We start from the raw sequence: 21,592 nt of genomic DNA on the forward strand, positions 1-21,592 counted from the left end.
CTAAAAACCCCGAAGTTACAATGGCGATTGGACTTATTGAGGATGGCCTTGTTGATTGGAATATAATGTATATTAGGAGTAAAAAGCCTAGATGTACTCCCAAATTAGCATTAGGGTTAGTGTTATGTTAGGGATACATGTAGGATTAGGTTCCCAGCAAACACAAAACGTTAAAATGTTGGGTAATATAAAGCGTATAAAAAGGTTTAGGATTATGGCTAACGCAAGTTATTGGATTTCCGGAATAACAATGACCCTTCGGACTAGAACCTGTAACCATGGTAACCATGGACCATATACGTATAGATGGTCCATAGGTATATACGCCGTAGAAGTGACGTAGGTAATCGGATTAACTACTATAGAAATGGATGAATACAATTCTGACTATATCGCCCCGCACTACAACGTTCACGTGGTACCGATGCATTGAACCATATGTCAAAGAAATACTAATCACTCGCACCTGTAAGATTAGTATCTGAGAGCGGCATTGTAATCTATGATTGTAGGCATACACAGGTGATGAGTGCAACCTGCCTGTAGTACAGCGCGGTACATTCCAAAAATTGTATTCATCCATTGCTATGGTAGTTATCCGATTATGACGTCACTTCTACGGCGTATTAATAATATTTTTGTGTTATACGCTGGCGAAGTTACGTAATTAATCGGATTAACTACCATAGCAATAGGTACAAACAATTTTGAATATACCGCGCTGCACTACAAGCAGGTTGCACTCATCACCTGTCTTCAATCATATAATAGATTGAATACAATACCGCTCTTTTCAAAGAGACTAATCTTACAGGTGCAAGTGATTAGCATTTCTTTGACATCTATGGTTCAATGCAGCGGTACCACATGAACGTAGTAGTGCAGCGCGATATAATCAAAAATTGTTTGTACCTATTGCTATGGTAGTTAATCCGATTATTACGTAACTTCACCAGCGTATTGAGTTAAAACTTTTTTATATTTTTCTTTGCCATATCATGTAATTTTAACTTGTTTTATACCATAATTTATTCATTTTTATTGTCATTAAAACCTTACGATTTCAAAATCGTTGAAAATGAGACTTGTCATGTTGTATATATTGCAGAATTTGTCTTTAGTTTTTCTGTTAATCCCAAGTAACGGATTCTCACTCGCATTGTTAACTGTAACGATTTTCACTTATACAAATTTTTTTCTTAGCTATAAGGAAGTGAAACTGCTCTCTTTCTAGCATATAACTGGCACCCCCGTTACAACCTTATAATACTAATTAGTGCATCTCATAGGCCTACCTTTAAACGAATTCATTCAAATTTCAAAGGAATATTGTTTCCAACAAGATATTCTTAAACACTCGTGAAAAAGTAATTTTCAGTGGTGTAGGGGTGTGTGTGTGTGGGGGGGGGTATGGGGTGTGGTAGGAGTGGGGTGCGTGGTGTATGACTACGGTTACTATCGCGCATCTGCATATGGATAAGATAATATATAATTATGTAATAATTATACCCAACACCTTTCCCCGTATGAGGAACCTTAGGTCTATAATATTTTGAAAGGATTTTATGAATTTACTTGAAACTACTTAAACATATCTATGCTGTTTGGAGACACGCCTCTATTTCCGTCTCGTACCCATACGCAATTCAGTGAGTCTGCTTCGTGTATTGCCAGGTGTAGGCGTCCTTGTTCCTCGGGATAGTGTTATCCAGTCCTGTATTAAGAAAGGGAATTGAAGTTATAGTAATACAGGCCAAATTCGTAGATTTGCAGTATAACATTTGACCATGTTGACATTGCCTAAATTGATGTGCACAGTTTAAACAATTTTTCTCTGCTAACATATTTTAAAGGTGTAAGTTGGCCAATATGCAATCAAAGTCCTTACTGGTAATCAGAGGTGCTCCCTTTTTTTATCGGCCAGTCGGGGAAAATGTTAGGTTACTAAACGGCAAGCAAAGTGAGCCGAAATTTTTTGAACAGTCGAAGGAATCGAAACTTTGCCCCCCCCCCCCCCCCTTTGAAAACCTGAGGACGCCATTTGCTGGTAATGCAATGAACGCAACTGTTGTTTACGATGACAATAATTTTGTTGTCGTCACATTTCAATAATACCTCGTTGCAAGTTGTCTTTAAAATCATGATATATGTTCAAAATATTATGACTTTTATCAGAGCAGATTCAATAAATAATCGGAGTTCCTTCCTAGCAAACACAAAACGTTATACACAAAAACCCGTTAATATATCGGGTTATATAAAGGGTTTTTAAAAAACGTTTTAATAACATTCAGAAAACATTTTTGAAAACTTTATGCAAAATAATATTATAACATGATGACAAAATATTTTACGGAAATGTTCGCATTTTGACATGTTGTTATAGTGTTTTTTTTTCAAATAAAAACGTCCGTGTTCAAAACGTTTTATGACATGTATCTAACATTTAAATGTTCACTATAAAGTTTTGACCATAACCAAAACGCGCTTATAACACGTTTATAACGTTTTAAAAACTTTGTTGTGTTTGCTGGATTGGCAAATGGCGTCGAATCATTTACATTGAATCCTTCCTTTTTTCTTGTCCTTTTTACCAATTGAATTTATGGATTGAAGGTCTTTGTTTCTATCCTCCATGCATTGCATATACGTATACAAGCTTATACCGTACACAGTCAATGTCCTGCAATGAGTGCAAGGACCATGGTCCGGACTCAGTTTTTGGAGAAAATTTCAGTTTTTAACCCAATTTGATTCCAAATTATCATCTTCATAAAAGCTTCCATACCTGTTCGCAAAAGCACTTCTCCATCATACACCAACCAATGCCATGGGTCTTCGTTTGGAAGGTCATTGATGGACTTCACATAGGTACCGTGACTCGTGTCTGTAGCAGTTGTGAATCTGAAATCGGACAAACAATAATTGACCATTGCGGTTAATTAAAAGCACAACAGATCACATATGAACCATGTTAACCAGCGAAAGAGCAGCGTGGCCAGATCTTTGACCTGTGCAAGAGGTCCCCGGTTCAATTCCCGCCGTGGAGGCAAACATCAAAGGTTTATTAGCCGCTCTCTCCATTGTGGAACAGATGCAGTGAATGACAAAGACCCCTCAGTCATAACGTTCCGATCTGGGTAAAGCATGGCTGTCTGTACATCCTACCCTTGGCATCATGGCATAACAGTGTGACATTAAGCCTAAAGGATTCAACCATGTAAAATAAGAAATAAAAATAGCATACCCCGGTATACATAAATAAGGATATTCTTGAAATATTCTTGGTCCTACAAATGTCAGACTGGTGCACATTAGGTGCTTATTTCAAACATGAATTAGCGGCCCTCGTCACAAAATACCGTTATTAAAATGACAATTACTGCAAAATGTCTAGTTTTCGAATGCTTTCTTGTTTTTATGTTGGGATATACAGGGAACTATACACGCTCGCTATGAAATGATCAAAGCAATTTTCGCCAAAGCTCACTACCATTCGAAAGATTCTGTGAACTACCAAATCGCAACAGTTTAAAATAGTGTCTAACCTCAAAAGGCGGTACTACACCCCTTGATACATTTTTGACTATCTTTGCATTTTTCTCAAAAACTTAATAAAACACTGGTAACAAAAGTTATGTATATTAATATAGGGGCAAGGAATCCAGTTACTACACTGGAATTTCAGTGACTCAAGACAAGTAGTTATTGATTTATTTATCAAATATTGGTTTTCCCTCATTTTTGTCTGTAACTCCACAACTGTTGTCTGTGCGGAAATAAAATTTTCAGTGCAGTAGTTGTAGTCCTTCCCTATAATAAACATATCTTACTTGTTACCAATGCACTATAATTTGTGAGAAAAATACAAAATAGGCACAAAATTGGCCAGGGTGTAGTACTACTAAACCTCGTATCCATAGGCTGTTCCTTGTGGCGTGTGCCCTTGTTCTATGTTCACTTGTTCCCATGTGACCTGCCACACAGACAACCTATGGATACTGCCACTAAGCAAAACAAAGGTTCGTTGCCTGTGTGGCAGGTCACATGGGAACAAGTGAACACGGAACAAGGGCACACGCCACAAGGGAACAGCCTATGGATACGGGGCCTTAAAGGCCTTATAAAACCAAGAGGTTTCCTGGTTCATCATGTTAAAACTTACTTGAATTTCTCTGGATGCTGCTTTTGTGCCTGTGCCATGACTTCACCCAGATTAGATCCAGCCGTTGCTATCACGGGCAAATTTTGAACGGCAGGCCACTTTGGATTGCGTTCATTCACTGCTGAGAATGTTACCACGATTGGGTTTTGAATTGGTTTTGTCGCTGTGTGTAAATATAATAAGTGAAAACATAAATTCTAAAGATATCAACTTCCTTACCAATTTTACGGTACTAGCACATAGTATTTGAAAGGAACTCAGACTCTCGGGCTGAGGCCTGGTATTTACAGGATTGAACATCGTATGTTGAAGTGCATTTTGCTGAACTGTTAGAACTCGAAACAAAGCCGTTCTCGAACTTGACATTCGTGATTTTGATGGGTTCCAGCGGAGGCACTTAACACAAGTCCTACGGGACGGGTATGTTCCGCCGGACGCTTAATTTCTTTCTGCAACTAAATGGGCCGCAATGACACAACGACTCGTAGCACAGTGGTATACGCTGGCGAAGTTACGTAATAATCGGATTAACTACCATAGCAATAGGTGAAAACATTTTTTGAATATACCGCGCTGCACTAATACGTTCACGCGGTACCTCTGCATTGAACCATATCATGCAGATCACTTGCACCTATAAGATTAGTATCTTTGAAAAGAACATTCTATTCAATCTATGATTGCAGACTTACACAGGTGATGAGTGTAACCCAAGAAAGTTTCGCACCACATACGTCGATGTTCACTTTTCAAAGGGCGAACTGTTGTTACGAAAATCAAAACGACTGGTAAACATATCTACTAAATGACCTCAAAAGGTCAAATCGTCTGTGAAAAATAAAATGACGAAATTGCAACAGTGACTGTCACCCTTACGAGTGAAAATACAGCTTATTTAGCCAGTGTCAACATGGTGTCATCGGTTTGAATATTTTCCTAACATATTGGACTAACTCCACAGCTATATGGTTTTTCACAATATAACAGTAATGGAAAGAAAACAGAAATTGTTCGTCATTTTTCGGCACAAAATGTTTTGGCAGAAAATGACGTCACGGACATAAACAACAATCTCCTAATTAGCATATGGTCGCCATTCCTCCAGCTAGCTCGTCCTGTGATTGGTCCTTTAGTTATCTAGTTTTTATTCTATATCGCTGGTGTAACCTGCTTGTAGTGCTGCGCGATATGTTCAAAATTTTTTCACCTATTGCTATGGTAATTAATCCGATTAATTACGTAACTTCGCCAGCGTATAGGCATTGGACTATGATCCATAGATTGTGGGTTCAAACCTCAGGTAAACGCTTGTAGAATTTTAATTCTAATAAATTTCTTTTTATTCTATTGAGTAAGAGGAAATAATAATGGTAATAAACTCTGGCCTCATAAAATTACTGTACTATGTGTTATCGTATTCCGGGCATAATGGATGCAGAAAGAAATTACGACAGCCGGGCGGAAAGACCCCTCATCTGTTTTTAGAACGCACAGCTCCAAAAACAACTGAATTTTACCAAAACGGGGCGCCGAAAGACCCCTGTTTTTGTTAGCTCTAAGACCCCTAAATTGCACATTTCTCATATTTTCCGGAGAAAAGACCCTTGACCGTTCGCACCTCCGAAAGGCTCTCTTTTATCGGTACACCGTCAGCTCCCAAAGACCCACAATCTCTGAATTCCGGGGGAGCATACCCACCAAAAAATTGAACATGTGCCCCCGGGCTTGGGCTTTTCTAGCTGAGTCTAGACGAGTCCTCAATAAAGTTCTTATCTTATTAAACCATCACCTGAGGTGTACTCAGCGGGCTTTTGTCATCATACTGAAACGGCTGAACGGTGATTTAATACTGGACTTCAGTCGGGACTTCAGTGATCAGTGGACTTGCGCAATGGTCACTAGGAAGGAGGGCAGTCACAGGACTTCAGCGATTAGGGTTGTGGGGTTTACGGCCACTAGACTTCAGCGATCACTGGACCCCGGGGGCACATCAAAAACATTTGGTGGGTATGTTCCCCGGAATTTTGAGGTAGTGCTTATTTGGGAGCTGACGGCGTACCGGTAAAAGAGGCCTTTCAGAGCTGTGAACAAGTAAAATTGGGACTTTTGGAGCTGCGAACAGTCAAAAATAAGGGTCTTTCTTGATTTTCTGGTTAAAAATCGCCTGAAAAAAACCAGAAATATGAGGAATGAGCAATTGTGTGGTCTTTTAGAGCTGAAATTATCAAAATCAAGGGTCTTTCGGAGCTCTATTTTGGTCAAATAAAGAGGCTTTCGGAGCTGCGAAATCCAAATAGGGGGTCTTTCTGGGGGAGCATACCCGTATGGTCATTTGTGTTAAGTGCCACCCCGGGCACTGGACTTGTGTCATTTCATGAGCCTGGGTTCTGATTTCGATAGAACCGGTAATCACATAAAATAGTGCTCATCATATTGTAGTGATTGCAATTTTCACAAGTTAATCAGTCAGTGAATTAAAATAAAATAAATGGGTTTATTTTGGGTTATTTTAGAGCTGAAATTATCAAAATCATGGGTCTTTCGGTGCCGGCTATTTTGGTGAAATTCAGGGGTCTTTCGGAGCTGCGCGGTTTAGGTCTTTCCGGGGAGCATAGGCTACCTGTAAGTATTGAGTGTACCCCCCCCCCCCGGTTTCAGAGTTTATGCTCAGTGGTTAAGGCCTTGGACTCATAATCTGAGAGCTTGCTCAACGTGCGTGGGTTCGAGTCCCATTCCCACCATCGTGTTGCGCCCTTGGGCAAGGCGCTTTGCCTCGCTTGCCTCACCCCACCCAGGTGCAATGCGAAGATGTTAGGGTAGTCACAGCCGTTGTACTGATGAACCCTGCGCCATTTGTAGGCAGCAAACGTGGTTCCGGCATATTCTAATGACGGCGGAATCGCGTTTAGGCTGTTTACGGCATAAAGCGCTACATAAATGTCTACACTTTCATTTATGCTCAAATAGGTCTAGCTATAGTATTATGATTATGATTATGATATAGGCTTTACCCTTATTCAATTTGGCGGCGTCGTCGATTTGACGCTGATGAGGGTGGCTCGCTTCGTACTTCCAAGTATAAGAGTCGTCGAAGGTTGGGTAGGTTTGATCAATCCCTGAAACAGAAATTGGAAAACACAATTGTCATCATGTTGTTGCAGGGTGTGCATGGTGTGTGCTTGTTGTTCATAGGCGGAAGCCAGAAAATCATAGCACACTTGTTCGGTGCGTAGGGGACCGTGACAGGCCCTCTCTTAGTGCGCACCCCCTAGAAGAACTGGAACCAGTTCTTGAAAATCATAATAGAAGAAGGCTTAATTGCCCTGTGCATCTTCCTTTTTCAGTTTTTAGCACGAAAAATACCGTGTTTGGGGCCCAAATAGGAAAAAAATATAGGATTACATGATTAAAAAGATATGTTTCATACAACCTTACCTGTTTGAAGCTGTTTCCCATCTTTACCATAAACCATCCAATACAATCCAATAGTGGAGGTGTCACTTGGTACACCGTTTATACGAGTGACGAAACTCCCATATGGCGAACTTTCAACAACTTCGAAGCTTTAGAATAATAACGAAATTGTGTTGTTGTAACATAATAACAATGATGGGTTAACTTTTCAAAAATATCTAATTTTAGGGTTACATTTTTGTTTTGGGACGCTCCTATTATTTTGAAAGTGACCATTGGATGAAGGTTACATTTTGTGTGACTCTTCTATTTGTAGGTGACCATTTGTATTCGAAGGTGAGCACCATGCCATCACTTCCTCATTATCATAACTACCATTCTCTTCCTCTTATTTTTTCTCCCCTCGTTGTCTGATTCCTCCTCGTCGCACAGTGTCATCGCCCCGATATCTTAATGGGAGAAATAGGTAGGTTGAATCCACAGCCACGCATGGCCATTTTGTTCCGACCTTTGAGACGCATAATGAGCCGGAGGGACATGACTAAGGCTACTGACAATAGCCCGGTAATTGATTTCTTTGTGTGTGAGTAAGCTTGTATACGCCATTGAGGTCAATGGTCATCGACTTTTATACTGCTTCCACGGGAGTGAGTGCAGCTACGCTGTAGTCCATACAGGACCAACGCAATATAAAATCAGAATTTTGGCCAGTTTTTGAGTTCAAGACGCACACTTCTTTCTCAATACTCAAGCTAATGACTATCATATCCTTTCAACACATATGTTCAAGTGCAAGGATCTAAATATGGCTTCTTTAGAACAAAAAAATTACGGGAGATATTCATCATTTTCTACCCCGGTATCCAAAGATTTATCGTCTAATATCAAATCGTGCATAGCACATTCACGTGTATCGATCCCGGGTATTTATTTTAGTATCTCTGCTGTACCAAGTAATTATTAGCCAGGCGATGTCGGTGTGCGTCGTCGTCACTATGAGCGTGTTTATAGTGAATATACCGTATATTGAGTATACCGTATACGATAATCCTTGTATATATACCGATACCCTTGCTGTTTATAGTGAGACACAGTTACCGCACAAATTATATACCAACTAACATTATCGTACATTTGCAATGACCCCGAGGTCACACGAGGAATGTGTAAATATTGTGGCGCGAGCTATAAAGAGCCCATTCAACAATATGATCATGGCGATGAACATGTAGCTTCTGTTTTGATAACTCTTGGGGGTGAGAATCGTTCCGAATGTCCTGCGCGCATCCTACGCATCATGAAGAAGCTCCCACTTCCGGTAATACCGTACACAATTTATACTGATGTGTTTATAGTGGGAATATCTCGCCACAATATCCTTCGGTTTAGAAGGATATCGATGTACCGTATATACATATACTGCTAGTGTTTATAGTGGGCAAGTATCCGGATAATCTCTAACCGGGTAGAAATTGTACCGCAATGTACCGCACATCTGCTCCTACTATAAACACGCTCAATGATCTTCCTGCCTGTTATTCTCCTCCGCTTTGTTTTCCTGTTCACGTTCTCCTCTTTTATCGTCATTATCTTTTTAATTGTCCCCACTCTACCGAGACACCCTAGCTCCTTCAATGTTTTCTTGTCCTCCTTTTCTCTCCTTCCCCTTCCCTCGGGCCTTCCATATTTCATAAAATGTTTATATAAGTAACTCCACAAACTACGGAAGCGTCTAAGTTCAACGACTTGGCAAGATAATTTTCTTACCATGTCGATTTATTATCAGCATTATGTCAACATGACGATATAAATTATCTCGCCAAGACAACTTACCAAAACATGTAAATCGACATGGCAAGATGTTTTGCGAGATAGGTTATCATCATGTTGGCTTAATGTTGATAAAAAGTCGACATGGCAAGATAATTATCTTGCCAAGTCGTGGCACTTAGACGCTTCCGTATCAAACACATTTTTACCTGAATTTATCCGGATATTGCTGGTGACCTAGAGTCATTATTTGGTGCAAAGTAGATCCAAATAGGAGACTCTTTACCGCTATTTCGGATGCTGGAGTCGTATTGTCAACTACTGTGATTGGGATAACAAGTTCGACTGGGCCTGGGCCTCCAGGGATTCCAGAAGCCATAATTACTTCAAATTGATCAGAATGCAATCTGCAGAAAAAACAACAACATTTGAGCAATGAAGATTCGAATTTAAAAAAAATACGGATTTGATTAACATGAATAAGCGTATGTTATACCATACGTGAAAAACTATCCGTCGTAGTTTTTGACGTGATTTCTATGACAAGCTGAATTTATTAGCATTTATTTATTGTTCTTGAGTTATTTCCAAAAAGGTTAAGAGTCTATGAGAGTCAAAAATCTAAAAATAGGTATGTCACAGTGGCTGCACAATAATTCGGCTACATTGTGCATTCAAGCATAAATAATATAAATAGTAATAAATAATAACAGTGAATTGAATTAAAGCGCGCGCTTCAAATTTGGCCAATTTTAGAAAACATCCATGTCGATAAATGAATAATATAGATTTAATATATAGTGGTGTGTGAAGCCTTTCCGAGGCTACCATCGGGTCCTCAAAAATTAAAAATTGTTTTGTTTAAGAGCTACTGCCTGTTTTTATGGATTTGTGAAGATCGCTCATAAATCAGTAAATATAGGCCTATTGAAATAAAGGGACCTACCACCATTTAGCTGAAATACTAATCTTTCTTAGCATGTAAATTATTTCCGTCGACAACGAATGCTACACTTGAGGAAAACTAGTTGAAACAAAACATTATCAAAGATATATTTTAGGGAGTAATTTTCCAAACCACAATAGCTCTAAGCCATTGTGTTTGTCCAAGGCCATACTATTTTTTGTATACACGGTACAGTGGAATGGATGTTCCTTTTACCATTTGTCCTCCCATGTTAATCCAGATAACAAAATGTTAATTTAAAGTCTCATTGCAAATGAATTTTTATTTTTACGGATTTGGCTTTGAGCAATGGTGACACATACCATGTTTACAGAAAAAAATGAAAATTCTATTCCAGACATCGTCAAAATGTCAAACTTGTATGTTTTGTATTATATTTAAGTAATTAACTGCAGTTTCTTTATTCAACATCATAACAGGTTCATACTTGACAAATTTATGGTGAATGAATAGACTTTCATTAAATATTGAAAAAACCAAAATTACTCATGCCTAATTTACATAAAAATATCATGAATACATAATTACCTGTAATTAGCTAATTTGCATAATTAATTACTTTTTGTGTATTTTTTGTTATCAATTGAAATAACTTTGTATACATATGAAAAAACCGCACCCTGATATCATGTACGGTTTTCTATTTGCATCAATTTTGCATATTAATTAGTTGAACTTACTCATTTTTTCACCTTTTATTTGTCTGCAGATTGGCTGAATTTGCTAAAAGAGTATATTTGGTTAATTTATTATAATTATTCAATGATAGATTTTTTAATTTTGTTTTCTTTAATGAAGTTAGGAAAGATGGGCATTTAACCTGTGATACTTAAATTAACGCTGCTTTTTCAACGCACTCCTCCTAAAACACTCATATCTGCTCATAACCGGACTTTCACATATATCGCTCCGCACATCTGGAACAACTTACCAGCTGAAATCAGAAACTGTGACACACTTGCCAAGTTCAAAAAATGTCTGAAAACACACTTGTATAACAATGATGAATAATGTTTTTGCTTGTATTGTATAATATATATTTGCCATTTTCTCTTATTGCCGTGTTTCACTGGTTTATACTGCGCTTTGATCTTGATGTACTAGCGCTATATTAAATGTACTTTTGTATGTATGTATGTATGTATGTATGTAAGCATCCAAATAAACCTTCAAAATCTCGAAATGTGCCAATTTTGTCATTATAGCCATTTGTGGCAGGTTTTAATTCCATTTACGAGCATCTTAAAATTGACACTACATCACAATGCATTGACCGATTTCAATTCGGTTTTTTGATTTTTGATGCTTTAATATTGCTCATTCATGTAGAAACATTAAATAACGTGTTTCTGCTGCGCTTATTTTTGAGATGATATGCCTACTAAATAATGCTCCGAATTTGACAACAGAGCTCGAGAGGTCCTAAAGATAAGATAAGGCTTAAATTAGTCTAGGATGTTTCGTTACCTATAGGTAATGCATCAAAATTGGTCAAGATCAATAGGCCTTTTTGCTGTTCTCCTAATTTGCATAAAGAATTGGGATTTATGCATATAGCTCATTAACTATTCAAATATGTAAATTAGACGGCGGCTAGACATAAGACATTACATTAGAACACAATAACAACACTTTGACCAAATTTCAAGGCAAAATTCTGCAAAATAATAATGAACATTAATATATGAATTGTTTTTTTTTTTTTAAAAAAATTACATATTAATGAAATTATATTGATTATTGATAAAAAATAAGATACAATAGTGCAATTGATTTCAGTTTACATGCACTAAAATTGTTGTCATAATTATTTTGCAGATGAGTAATACTTATAGTGCTAATTAATCTAGGCTACTGCAGGCAGTTTAACAGTACCCTCAACTTAGTAGAAAGAGATCATTGAACATTGCACAGAGGGTCAAGTTCAAAATTACTCAGACCTGTTCAAAACTCACGATCGAATTTGCTGTTGAAACGAACAAAATTTTGAGTTACACCTTTGCAATGTAAAATTAATTTTCTCGGCCAAATGAAAAGCAATAAATGTCAGGAAAAAACTAGTCTATAATGCTTGATACTGCATTTTTTCAAATCCTGGTGTTAAACCTAGGCGTGAAATTCAGTCATTTGGGCCCTAGTGTAAGATTTTCGATTTTGATAGGCTTCAAGTTGGCCCGTGAGCTTTTTTTTGGATCAACCTTTTAGCTTTTCAAAGTAATATATTGTTCGCTAATACAGGATTTTCCCCCAACTTTCTAACGATATCATCGTGAGCTATTCATAGTTTTGTCAGAATTTCCGTTTTGATTGCACCATTTTTCAATTCCGACTACCAATTTTGTCAAAATCAACTCGCGAATGTACCCATGGATGAATGATTTTGCAAGCCGGAGTAGAAAATGATGAATATCTCCCGTAGTTTTTTTATTCTAAAGAAGCCAATTTCAAGGCTTGCACTTGAATATATGTGTTGAAAGAATATGCGTATTGAGAAAGAACTGTGCGTTTTGAACTCAAAAACTGACAAAAATTCTATTTTTATATATGCCGAACAAAAAAAATGACAGCTGCCCTCATTCGTAAGGGGCTGTGCAATAATTATGAGCCCTGGGGAGGGTAAAATTCGGGGGGGCAAGACATTTTGGCGAGACGAAAGGGGGGGCAAGCAATTTTGGCAAGCCGAGAGGGGGGGGGGGCAAGCGATTTTTGGCACGCAATCACGGGGCACCTTTTTAATAAAATGCTTTAAAAAGGCTTAGGAAAACGGTACGGAAACGCTTAAATATGCAAATTTTCCTGCTCGCTGCGCTCGCAACATACATCTAGACCATTTAAAGTTTGGAATTTGGGATCCCAAAATTTGGCATGTTCAAGGGGGGGCAAAGAATTTTGGCGGGCCGAGAGGGGGGCAAGCGATTTTGGCGGGCCGAGAGGGGGGCAAGCGATTTTGGCGAGCCGTTCGGAAATTTTACCCCGGGGCTGATAATTATTGCACAGCCCCTAAACACTCGGGTCACGCTGAGACTAGTATACTAGTCTCAGGGTCACGGAAGATACACGGTACTATAATAGCACAGAGTAGGCCACTGGTGGAGACAGTCTAAAAGCAGATGTCAGTCACCAGGCTTTTGTCAATAGCCTTAGTCGGATGTCCCTCGGCCCATTATGCGTCTCAAACTATTAAACAGACAAAATGGCCATGCGTGGCTGTGGATTCAACCTACCATGGCAATTTCTGCCATTTATTTGTTTGTTTACCCAGGTTGGTCAGTGAGGGACACTGTACACATGCTAATCCATGGGAAATCCATGGACCGTTCCAAGCTCACACTATTTTTTTTTAAAAGCACAAGCCTGAATAGCCAGTGTAGGCTAATAAAATGCATGCTGGCCTAGATAGCTTTGATAAACAAAGCAAGAAATGGAAGAAAATAGAAAGGAAAAGGAGAAAAGAGAGAAGGCCACTCCCAAACACAAAATGTACAATTGTACTCTTAGCCCTAATTTCGAGAAAGGAAACTGGAATTCCGAATTCAAGCCCCGATACAAGCCATGACAGGGAATGACTCATATCCCCGGAATTTGTGTATACATTATTTTTTCAAAGGTTTCCATGGGAACTTAATTCATGTGAAGAAACTTGAATAGTGTCCTTTGTATTCTGCAATGATTCAATAACTCGTGAATTCTGTATACTAACAATTAAGTTCGTTACAGGTAGATATAAGACTATTGAATACTAGAGTGACGATGATAAAAACGTGTAATTACTTCCTCCTCTGTTCTGTTTAATGTGAGGTGAGAAAATATTGTCATTTAGAATTACAATTGAGAAGGTCAGGTGCAATTTCAATGTTTGAGTTAATTGTTTTACCTTGGGGTGCACCCCATTTTGAAAGCTGTAGTGCAATTTCACCTGATGCAGCGCAATTTAAAGTGCGGTCTCAGAACAATCAAAATAAATTTACAATTTTGTAGGACACTTACGGGAAGTTACGTTCAACATGGGCCTAAATATTGTGCACAGCACAGTTCCTTATTTATTTATTTATTTATTTATTTATTTTATTATTAGAACATACGCTTTTATATCAGCGGCACACGTCTACCCGACGGTGCGTTCACAAAATTACAAAGTAAAACAAGAAAACACAATAAATCAACAAACATAAAATATGGCAAAACGTTAATGAGTACAATATTATCGATCCACTAGGCACAATCCCATTTACATGATCACGAGCAGGAAGCGGTGCAATGGCAAAAGCGGGAACCTACATCGTAGGTGGAGGGCGCGCATTTAACAAACATACCAGAGCACAAGCATTCAAATATGGCTGAGGAATAAAGTGTGATTGTGACTTGTGGAACAACAAATTTACTCCAATACAAAACATAATTTACGCAGCAATTACGCAAAATGTACAATGTACATATAAAAAATTAAATTACTTGCATGGCTATCTTAAAAACTTAATTTGTGAGTTCATTACGAAGTCGCCACGCCTTTTTTAGGAATGATTTACATACAAAGTCAAAAATATTCAAAGCACAATCAATATCAATACCACCTATGTCAAGAAAAATTGAATAAATGTAGGCATTCAAGACATCCATATGCTTATAGCCTTACCAGACTTGCACCTGCGACAGGAAATTGTCGAAAGTCTCAGGGAAAATCTTCAAAAGTCACCCATTTGGGCTACCAAACCACGGGTTTGGCAACCCTGATTAATTTGTCCTTCAACACAAAAGCATCAAACACTTGAACTAATTCAATAAACAAACACTCTACTGTTGACAATATGGTCTCCATAAAAACAGTTATCCTTTGAATACATGCTAATGTTGACTAATTAGTTGAATAAACATTACATGTTAATGAGTTTCTACTGTGTGATGCAGTGGCCGGAGCATGTGCCGACATACCAGATACTGCACGTAATTTCGAGACATATTTTGCTCACTGATAGGAAGGGACTGTTTTCAGCCAAAATGTTGGCTGTCAGCAGATGCCCAATGGTACCGGGAAGTGTTGCAGAATGGTAAGCGTACACTTATTGATGTACGCCCAAATGCTTAAAGGAGTGTTTCGTGGTCCTAGCATCCTCTTTTTATGACATTTTTCAGTAGATATCCACGAAAAAAGCTTATTCCCAAAATTTCAGTTGATTCCGATTTTGCGTTTGCGAGTTATGCATGATTATGTGTATTACACTGCTCCATAGACATTGCGTTGTAATTTCGTTCTGGTGCACCAGAACGAAATTCAAATTTCACGATATCTTTGCAAAACGAATTAATCTGCAAGAAATATTTTGTATATAAACATTATGTAGCCAGAGGTTTCCAGTGATATAATAAAAATCTCAACTTTTTTTGAGAAAAGTGGGGGGATGAGGCTGTGGATCACGAAATGCCCCTTTAACATACACTTATTGATGTCCCGGATTGATGTACGCCCATTGCTTAACATTTTTAATAATAGTTGAACATGTATACATTCAGATCACATACACTTACCGTGTAGGCTCAATGAGCTAAATCCTCTAATTCTGCTAAATATTTGCCAGTCAGTTTGGTTGACTGCTACAGGTTTTCCTACTTGCAGTAGAGTAGCGTAAAACAAGATGTCGCACGTATTCTCGGCTCTGTCCAATAGTGAAATGAGGAAAGTGAAAGGAAAGTGAAACAGGTGCAGGTATAGTCATTGTTTTTTCAATTCATGGAAATTCCCTGTTTTAATAAGGTCACGGTCATTGGACAGGAATGAATTCACGATTCGGGTCATGTAATAATCCCAGGGACAATGAAGTTACCATGGCAACATACTTACATTACCTGGGACATTACCCATGATTACGTGTTGAACGTGACAATGTTATATCAATATATCAATATCAGGCCATATGTAAATCCGTGGGAATTGGATGTTCATTTCTATACAGGAATTTGTTCATTATATAAATGTGATTGAACAACAACAAAATGTGACGCCAATTATTGTTCAAATGGGGTTAATCATGTTAATGGGTCAAATCCACGATGGCGGTTGAGTGTAAAAAAAATCAGCATGATCCGATCAAGTTGTAGTCATTAACTAATCATCATAGACAAATGCGACCGTAGATTTTGTTGTTCCGTATGATTATAGGAAGAATTTCAGGTATTGTACAACTTGATCGGATCAAGTTAATTTTTTATAGTTAACTTGGCCGCCATCTTGGATTTGGCACCTTTTATCCCCGTCTGAAAAATAGTGTTTATTTCATTCAGTGTTCAAAAAAACAAAATGAACACAAAATGCCTACGGGAGGTGTTTCTGTGACATATGGCCTCGCACAGTGTCATCAGCCCGATATCTTCAATGCCATGGTAGGTTGAATCCACAGCCACGCATGGCCATTGTGTTCCCACCTGTTTAATAGTTTTTAAATGCATAGTGGGCTGAAGGACATCCGACTAAGGCTAATGACATTAGCCTGTGACTGACCTCTGTACGGTCAGCGAGCATACATTCGCCATTGTCATCTGCTTATAGACTGCCTCTACGATAGTCTCCTACACAACCAGTTTGTGTCAGTCGGTCTGACACTCGTCGATCCTGTATGTTCGTGATAGCCACATACAGTCTGGCCCGAGACTACCTCCACGAGGGTCTACGCTGCGCTATTTAAAATCTTGATTTTTGGTCACTTTTTCAGCTCAAGACGCAAGCTACTCTCTCAAAGCGCAATGCACAAATGCTCGGCATAAAAATGTGAGATGCGGTGGGGGGGGGCGGGGGTGGTGTCGGTTGTTGGAGGCGGGGTGTATAAGGACTATGTTTCAACTCCCAAATATTTAGATGTGAAAATTGATCAATTTTGCTTGTCTCCTCCGCAGCCAGTTTGGTTACGCTCCCTCCACACACACAGTCTGCCAATGATAACGAACGAGTTCGTTTTGAATTGGCTAGCAACCCTGGATTCACGCATGCGCAGTGTTTTTCATCGTGGTATTTTGTGGTAATTATGTGTGTTAGGGTTAATTAAACGGAACTCGCGCAAGTTTCGCAAATTCTATGTCAATGGCGAATAAATGTAAATGACAGCGGTCTAGGAAGGGATGGCACAGAACCACTCTTGATTGCGGTTTGGAACGAATATTTGTAACACCGGGGTTTTCTGGGGAAGGTTTGCCTATCTTAGATCCAGTTGAGTGCCATTATTGCATTCTTAGGACAATATTAAGATACTGATTCCATGTGCGAACATGTTGCAAATCTAAACACATCTGGACAAGCGACAGATGCATTTGTTAACAGTACAAAGACTACTTTTCTCTTAACTTTGACCGATGTTGATACGTGTATAGGATTTCTTGATGCGATTGAAAATGCAACAAATTTACCACCTTTGTTCGTTGATTCTGGGCCGCCTAATGAATTGTTGTGTGAACGCGATGAAACTCTCCGTTCTGATTTTGCAACAGTATTGTTTAGCGCTGGAACACATTCCCTGATGAAATCAACACTCGCCTGAATAGTACGTTCTTTATGCCTAGGGAAATATTTGTCGATAGCTGTTCAAAATTGCTTACTCCACTTTGGTATACGTGATGAGCTTGATAACACAGGAGGGGTTCTTAAGGCCCCGTATCCATAGGCTGTTCCCTTGTGGCGTGTGCCCTTGTTCCGTGTTCACTTGCCACACAGACCTGCCACACAGACAACCTATGGATACGGCCACTAAGCAAAACAAAGGTTCGTTGTCTGTGTGGCAGGTCACATGGGAACAAGTGAACACGGAACAAGGGCACACGCCACAAGGGAACAGCCTATGGATACGGGGCCTAACTGGGTGGCTGCAACTGCCATGGATTTTATTCCTAATTGGGGAAGGGTTGTGTCTTTAATTGGAGAGGTGCATGCCAGTGTCATGAATGTGTTTAGATACATTGGAAAGACTAACAATGCCACCAGAGCTTTTCGACTATGTTATATATAAATCTTTCATCTGTAGTAGATGATAATCCTTCGGCAGACGATTTGTGTGAAGCTGCGGCTACTGTTGGTTACAATGAAAGCACTTCGGTAGAAGATTTGGTGGATGACCTTCTCAATGTACCGTTCACAGAACTCGCGCCAATTATTTGTCAATGGCGAATAAGTGTAAATGACAGTGGTTTAGGAAGTGATGGTACAGAACCACTCTTGATTACGGTTTTGAACGAACTGGAACGAATAATATTGTAACACCGGGGTTCTCCCATAAGCCTTTGCAAGTACACCTGAGATGTCGTCATTTGACGTCACGCCGACTTGTAATGCGCAGTAACGATGTTCGATAAACGATGTGCGCATTGGTGCAGATCGGCGTGACGTCAAATGACGACATCTCGGGTGTACTTGCAAAGGCTTATTATGCTTATGGGATTTACCAAAAAGGTCAATTCTGGAGCTTACCACTTTTCAGTGGTCGACTGACCTGAAACCGACAGGAGAGGCCCAGCATGTGCCCAGAGGGGTGAGGTTATGGAAATGTGTTAGAATAAGCACATGTAATGTGCCTCACAATGCAGAAATCTAAGAAAGTGGATGTAAAAAAAGTGTGCTGTCTAGGTATCATTTTTTGCGGAAAGGGAGGGGGTCCCAAATTTACAAAAAGTCGGCGTCAATAAAATTGCGACCCCCCCTATTTCGGCAACAAACATTTTATGACACCACCACCACCGGTACACCTTACCTCCTGAACAAGCTAAAATTGTATTGAAATCAGTCTTTTTTAATAAAATAAACACACTATCTGTGGTCATCTTGCATCTTATGACTTTCTACATTTTGGTAACCAAAACTTTTATGACCCCCTCCCCCTACTTTACTTTCCAAAAAATTTATGACCTCCCCTGTATATTTTGGACCCCCCTTTCGAAGAAAACGATAGCCCAAATAACTTTTTGGTAGGGCTATTGGTGGAACGCACACACAGTACCCCACAAGGGTATTCTGGAGCTTACACGAGTATCCCATGAGAATGACGTGAGAAGACGGAGTGTTATGGGCTTTTACGCTAATTCCGCTTTTTTGACAAAGGGAACTAAAGAAAATGAAGAGAAAAAGATGTTTTCTCCGTTCCGGTTTTTAAACAATGAACCATTGATTGCGGAGGACAAGACCGGAGATAGCAAGCCATGAGTAAGTACGCTGTCCGGCCAACGTTTGCGTATGTTATGTATATAATGTGTGCTCGGATGTTTGCTCAATCGGATCACGTGGAATGCTCACGTTTGCAGTCGCTTTGTGCTGTGGTATTTACTTTTCTCATTTTACTCTCATTTTACAGATCCGATTCGGTTAGTGTCAAAGGTCAGAAAAGCATGGAAAGGGGGTTTCTTATGATTCGTTGACGTCAAACTACCTAGAAATCCGAAGAAACTGGGTGCTTTCCATACACCCTCTTGCCATACCGAGTCGAAAGCTTTCTCAAAGTCTATGTAACAACAGAATAACTCCTTTCCCTGTTCAAGATATTTTTCTGCAATTTGTCGCAGTGTGAACAGTTGATCCACAGTCGATCTTCCTGGGCGGAATTCCGCTTGGCATTTGGAGATAACTTCTTCAGCTTTCTTTAGTATTCTTCATTGGATAATTGTGGTGATGATTTTACATTTTTCGACTTGAACATGTTGAATTTCAGTTTGATGTCTGTCAACACCATTTGGTGGTCAGATCCAACGTCTGCACTTAGATAACGTCTACAATGGTCTACAGTTGGTAATATATCTTTTCCACTTGGTGTTAATCATGATGTAATCAATTTTGTTGTGCGTTTTGTGGTCTGGAGATTCCCATGTCTATTGCCTTTTAATTTTACTTTGTTTAAACATTGTATTGGTTATGCACAAGTGATTTGTCATGTTTGTTGCACAGAACATGCACAGAAGGTGAATAGTTTTTCACCTCTGGCATTGCTTTCTCCAAGTCCGTATTTTCCCATGACGGTCTCCCATCCTGAGTCATTGCTTTCAACTTTGGCATTGAGATCGCCCATGATAATTAAGATGTCATTTTTTGGTGTCTTGTCAGTTTCCCTTTGTAGTTGGTCGTATAATTCATATACGCAGGTCTCATTGTCGGCAGTGTTTGGGGGATACACTTGAATGATTGTGATTGCTCCCGTCTTTGTCTGAAATCTTGCTGAGATTATTCTTGGTGAGATGGGGTTGTATCCTAGGAGTGCACTCTGAGCAACTTTGTTGAGTATCATCCCTACTCCTTTTCGGTGTACTGATAAATTACCAGAACTAAGAATTTTGTAGCCACCTATGGCAAACTCCCCATATTCTGTAGAGTGAGTTTCAGCTAGGCCGAGTATTTCCCATCTGAACTTTTGCATTTGATTTAGTAAAATTTCAAGATTGTCATCCTGGTGCATTATGATGTTCTAATGTCAGGCGCCTATTACTTTATTACACTTAGTAGTTAGTAAAGCCTCCTTTTCCTTTGGTTCATCGACGACAGCCCTTCAAATTAGGGCTCGGCTTGGTGTTCTCCCTTAAATGGAAAGATTGGGGTGAGGGAAAAGTCTAAAAGAGACTACAGGCTTTTTAGGGGGGTCTATTTTGACTATATTACCGAAAATCAGAAGAAAAAAATGATTTTTCTTTCTCCCGATTAAAAAATAAGTATATTTACCCTCAAAAAATTCTGAAAAAAAAATCTGAAACAATTTTTTGAAAAATTCTGAAAACATAAAACATAATAATGTTAAAATTGGGATGGTTATAATATTATAAAACTCAAAGCTCGACCAATTAATTTGTGTAGTGGGTTTAAACCATCATATCATTATTATGCTTTGAGAATCTTCTATCCTATACTTTATACACACTTTTAAAAAACAATTATTCTGGATATCTGGCACCCGCTGGAGTCTTAACGGTCTCAAACTGAAATTGGCGATCAATTTCACCCGATACCGGAGGTCTCTGCATCAGTTTACAGTCCACGATCACCATACATGTAGCGTGTAGATATCATAACACCATTTAGCGACCCCACTTTAACCGGTTCCGGAACCGGTTACAAAATGTAATCGTGAAAATCACATTTTGACCAAAAATACATTTTTGACAAAAATTCACATTTTCGCGGTCGGCGGGGTTGAGTAGACAGTACCTTTTATTTAACAGTTTAGTGCCAAAATAGTGGTCGATTGGTGACTTGCTGGAACTTGCTTTGGAGTCCAAGATAAATTTTACCAAATGCCAATAATCATTATAATTATTATGACAAG

At 39.0% G+C, this 21,592-nt stretch overlaps 2 protein-coding genes across 3 annotated transcripts; both read right to left on the reverse strand.

The window, feature by feature from the left end:
- Positions 1 to 659: 659 nt before the first annotated feature.
- LOC140157223 (uncharacterized) lies at positions 660 to 15,984 on the reverse strand. Of its 2 annotated transcripts, none has more exons than XM_072180340.1 (7): positions 15,840 to 15,984; positions 9,559 to 9,756; positions 7,601 to 7,728; positions 7,177 to 7,281; positions 4,166 to 4,328; positions 2,789 to 2,904; positions 660 to 1,714 (listed from the first exon to the last, which is right to left on the reverse strand). In XM_072180340.1, the coding sequence occupies exons 2-7, from the start codon at positions 9,726 to 9,728 to the stop codon at positions 1,647 to 1,649; spliced, it is 750 nt and encodes a 249-aa protein (XP_072036441.1). In that variant the 5' UTR covers positions 9,729 to 9,756; positions 15,840 to 15,984; the 3' UTR covers positions 660 to 1,646. The 2 variants fall into 2 exon arrangements, with proteins under 2 accessions (XP_072036441.1, XP_072036442.1); XM_072180341.1 differs by lacking the exon at positions 15,840 to 15,984 and adding an exon at positions 14,950 to 15,102.
- A 4,225-nt stretch (positions 15,985 to 20,209) lies between these two features.
- LOC140157893 (craniofacial development protein 2-like) lies at positions 20,210 to 20,731 on the reverse strand. The gene has a single exon (XM_072181140.1). It carries the CDS (start codon positions 20,729 to 20,731, stop codon positions 20,210 to 20,212), a length of 522 nt encoding a protein of 173 aa, XP_072037241.1.
- Between the last annotated feature and the right edge of the window lie 861 nt (positions 20,732 to 21,592).

The sequence above is a fragment of the Amphiura filiformis genome, chromosome 7, assembly GCF_039555335.1.
Source record: "Amphiura filiformis chromosome 7, Afil_fr2py, whole genome shotgun sequence".
NCBI classification, from domain to species: Eukaryota; Metazoa; Echinodermata; class Ophiuroidea; order Amphilepidida; family Amphiuridae; genus Amphiura; species Amphiura filiformis.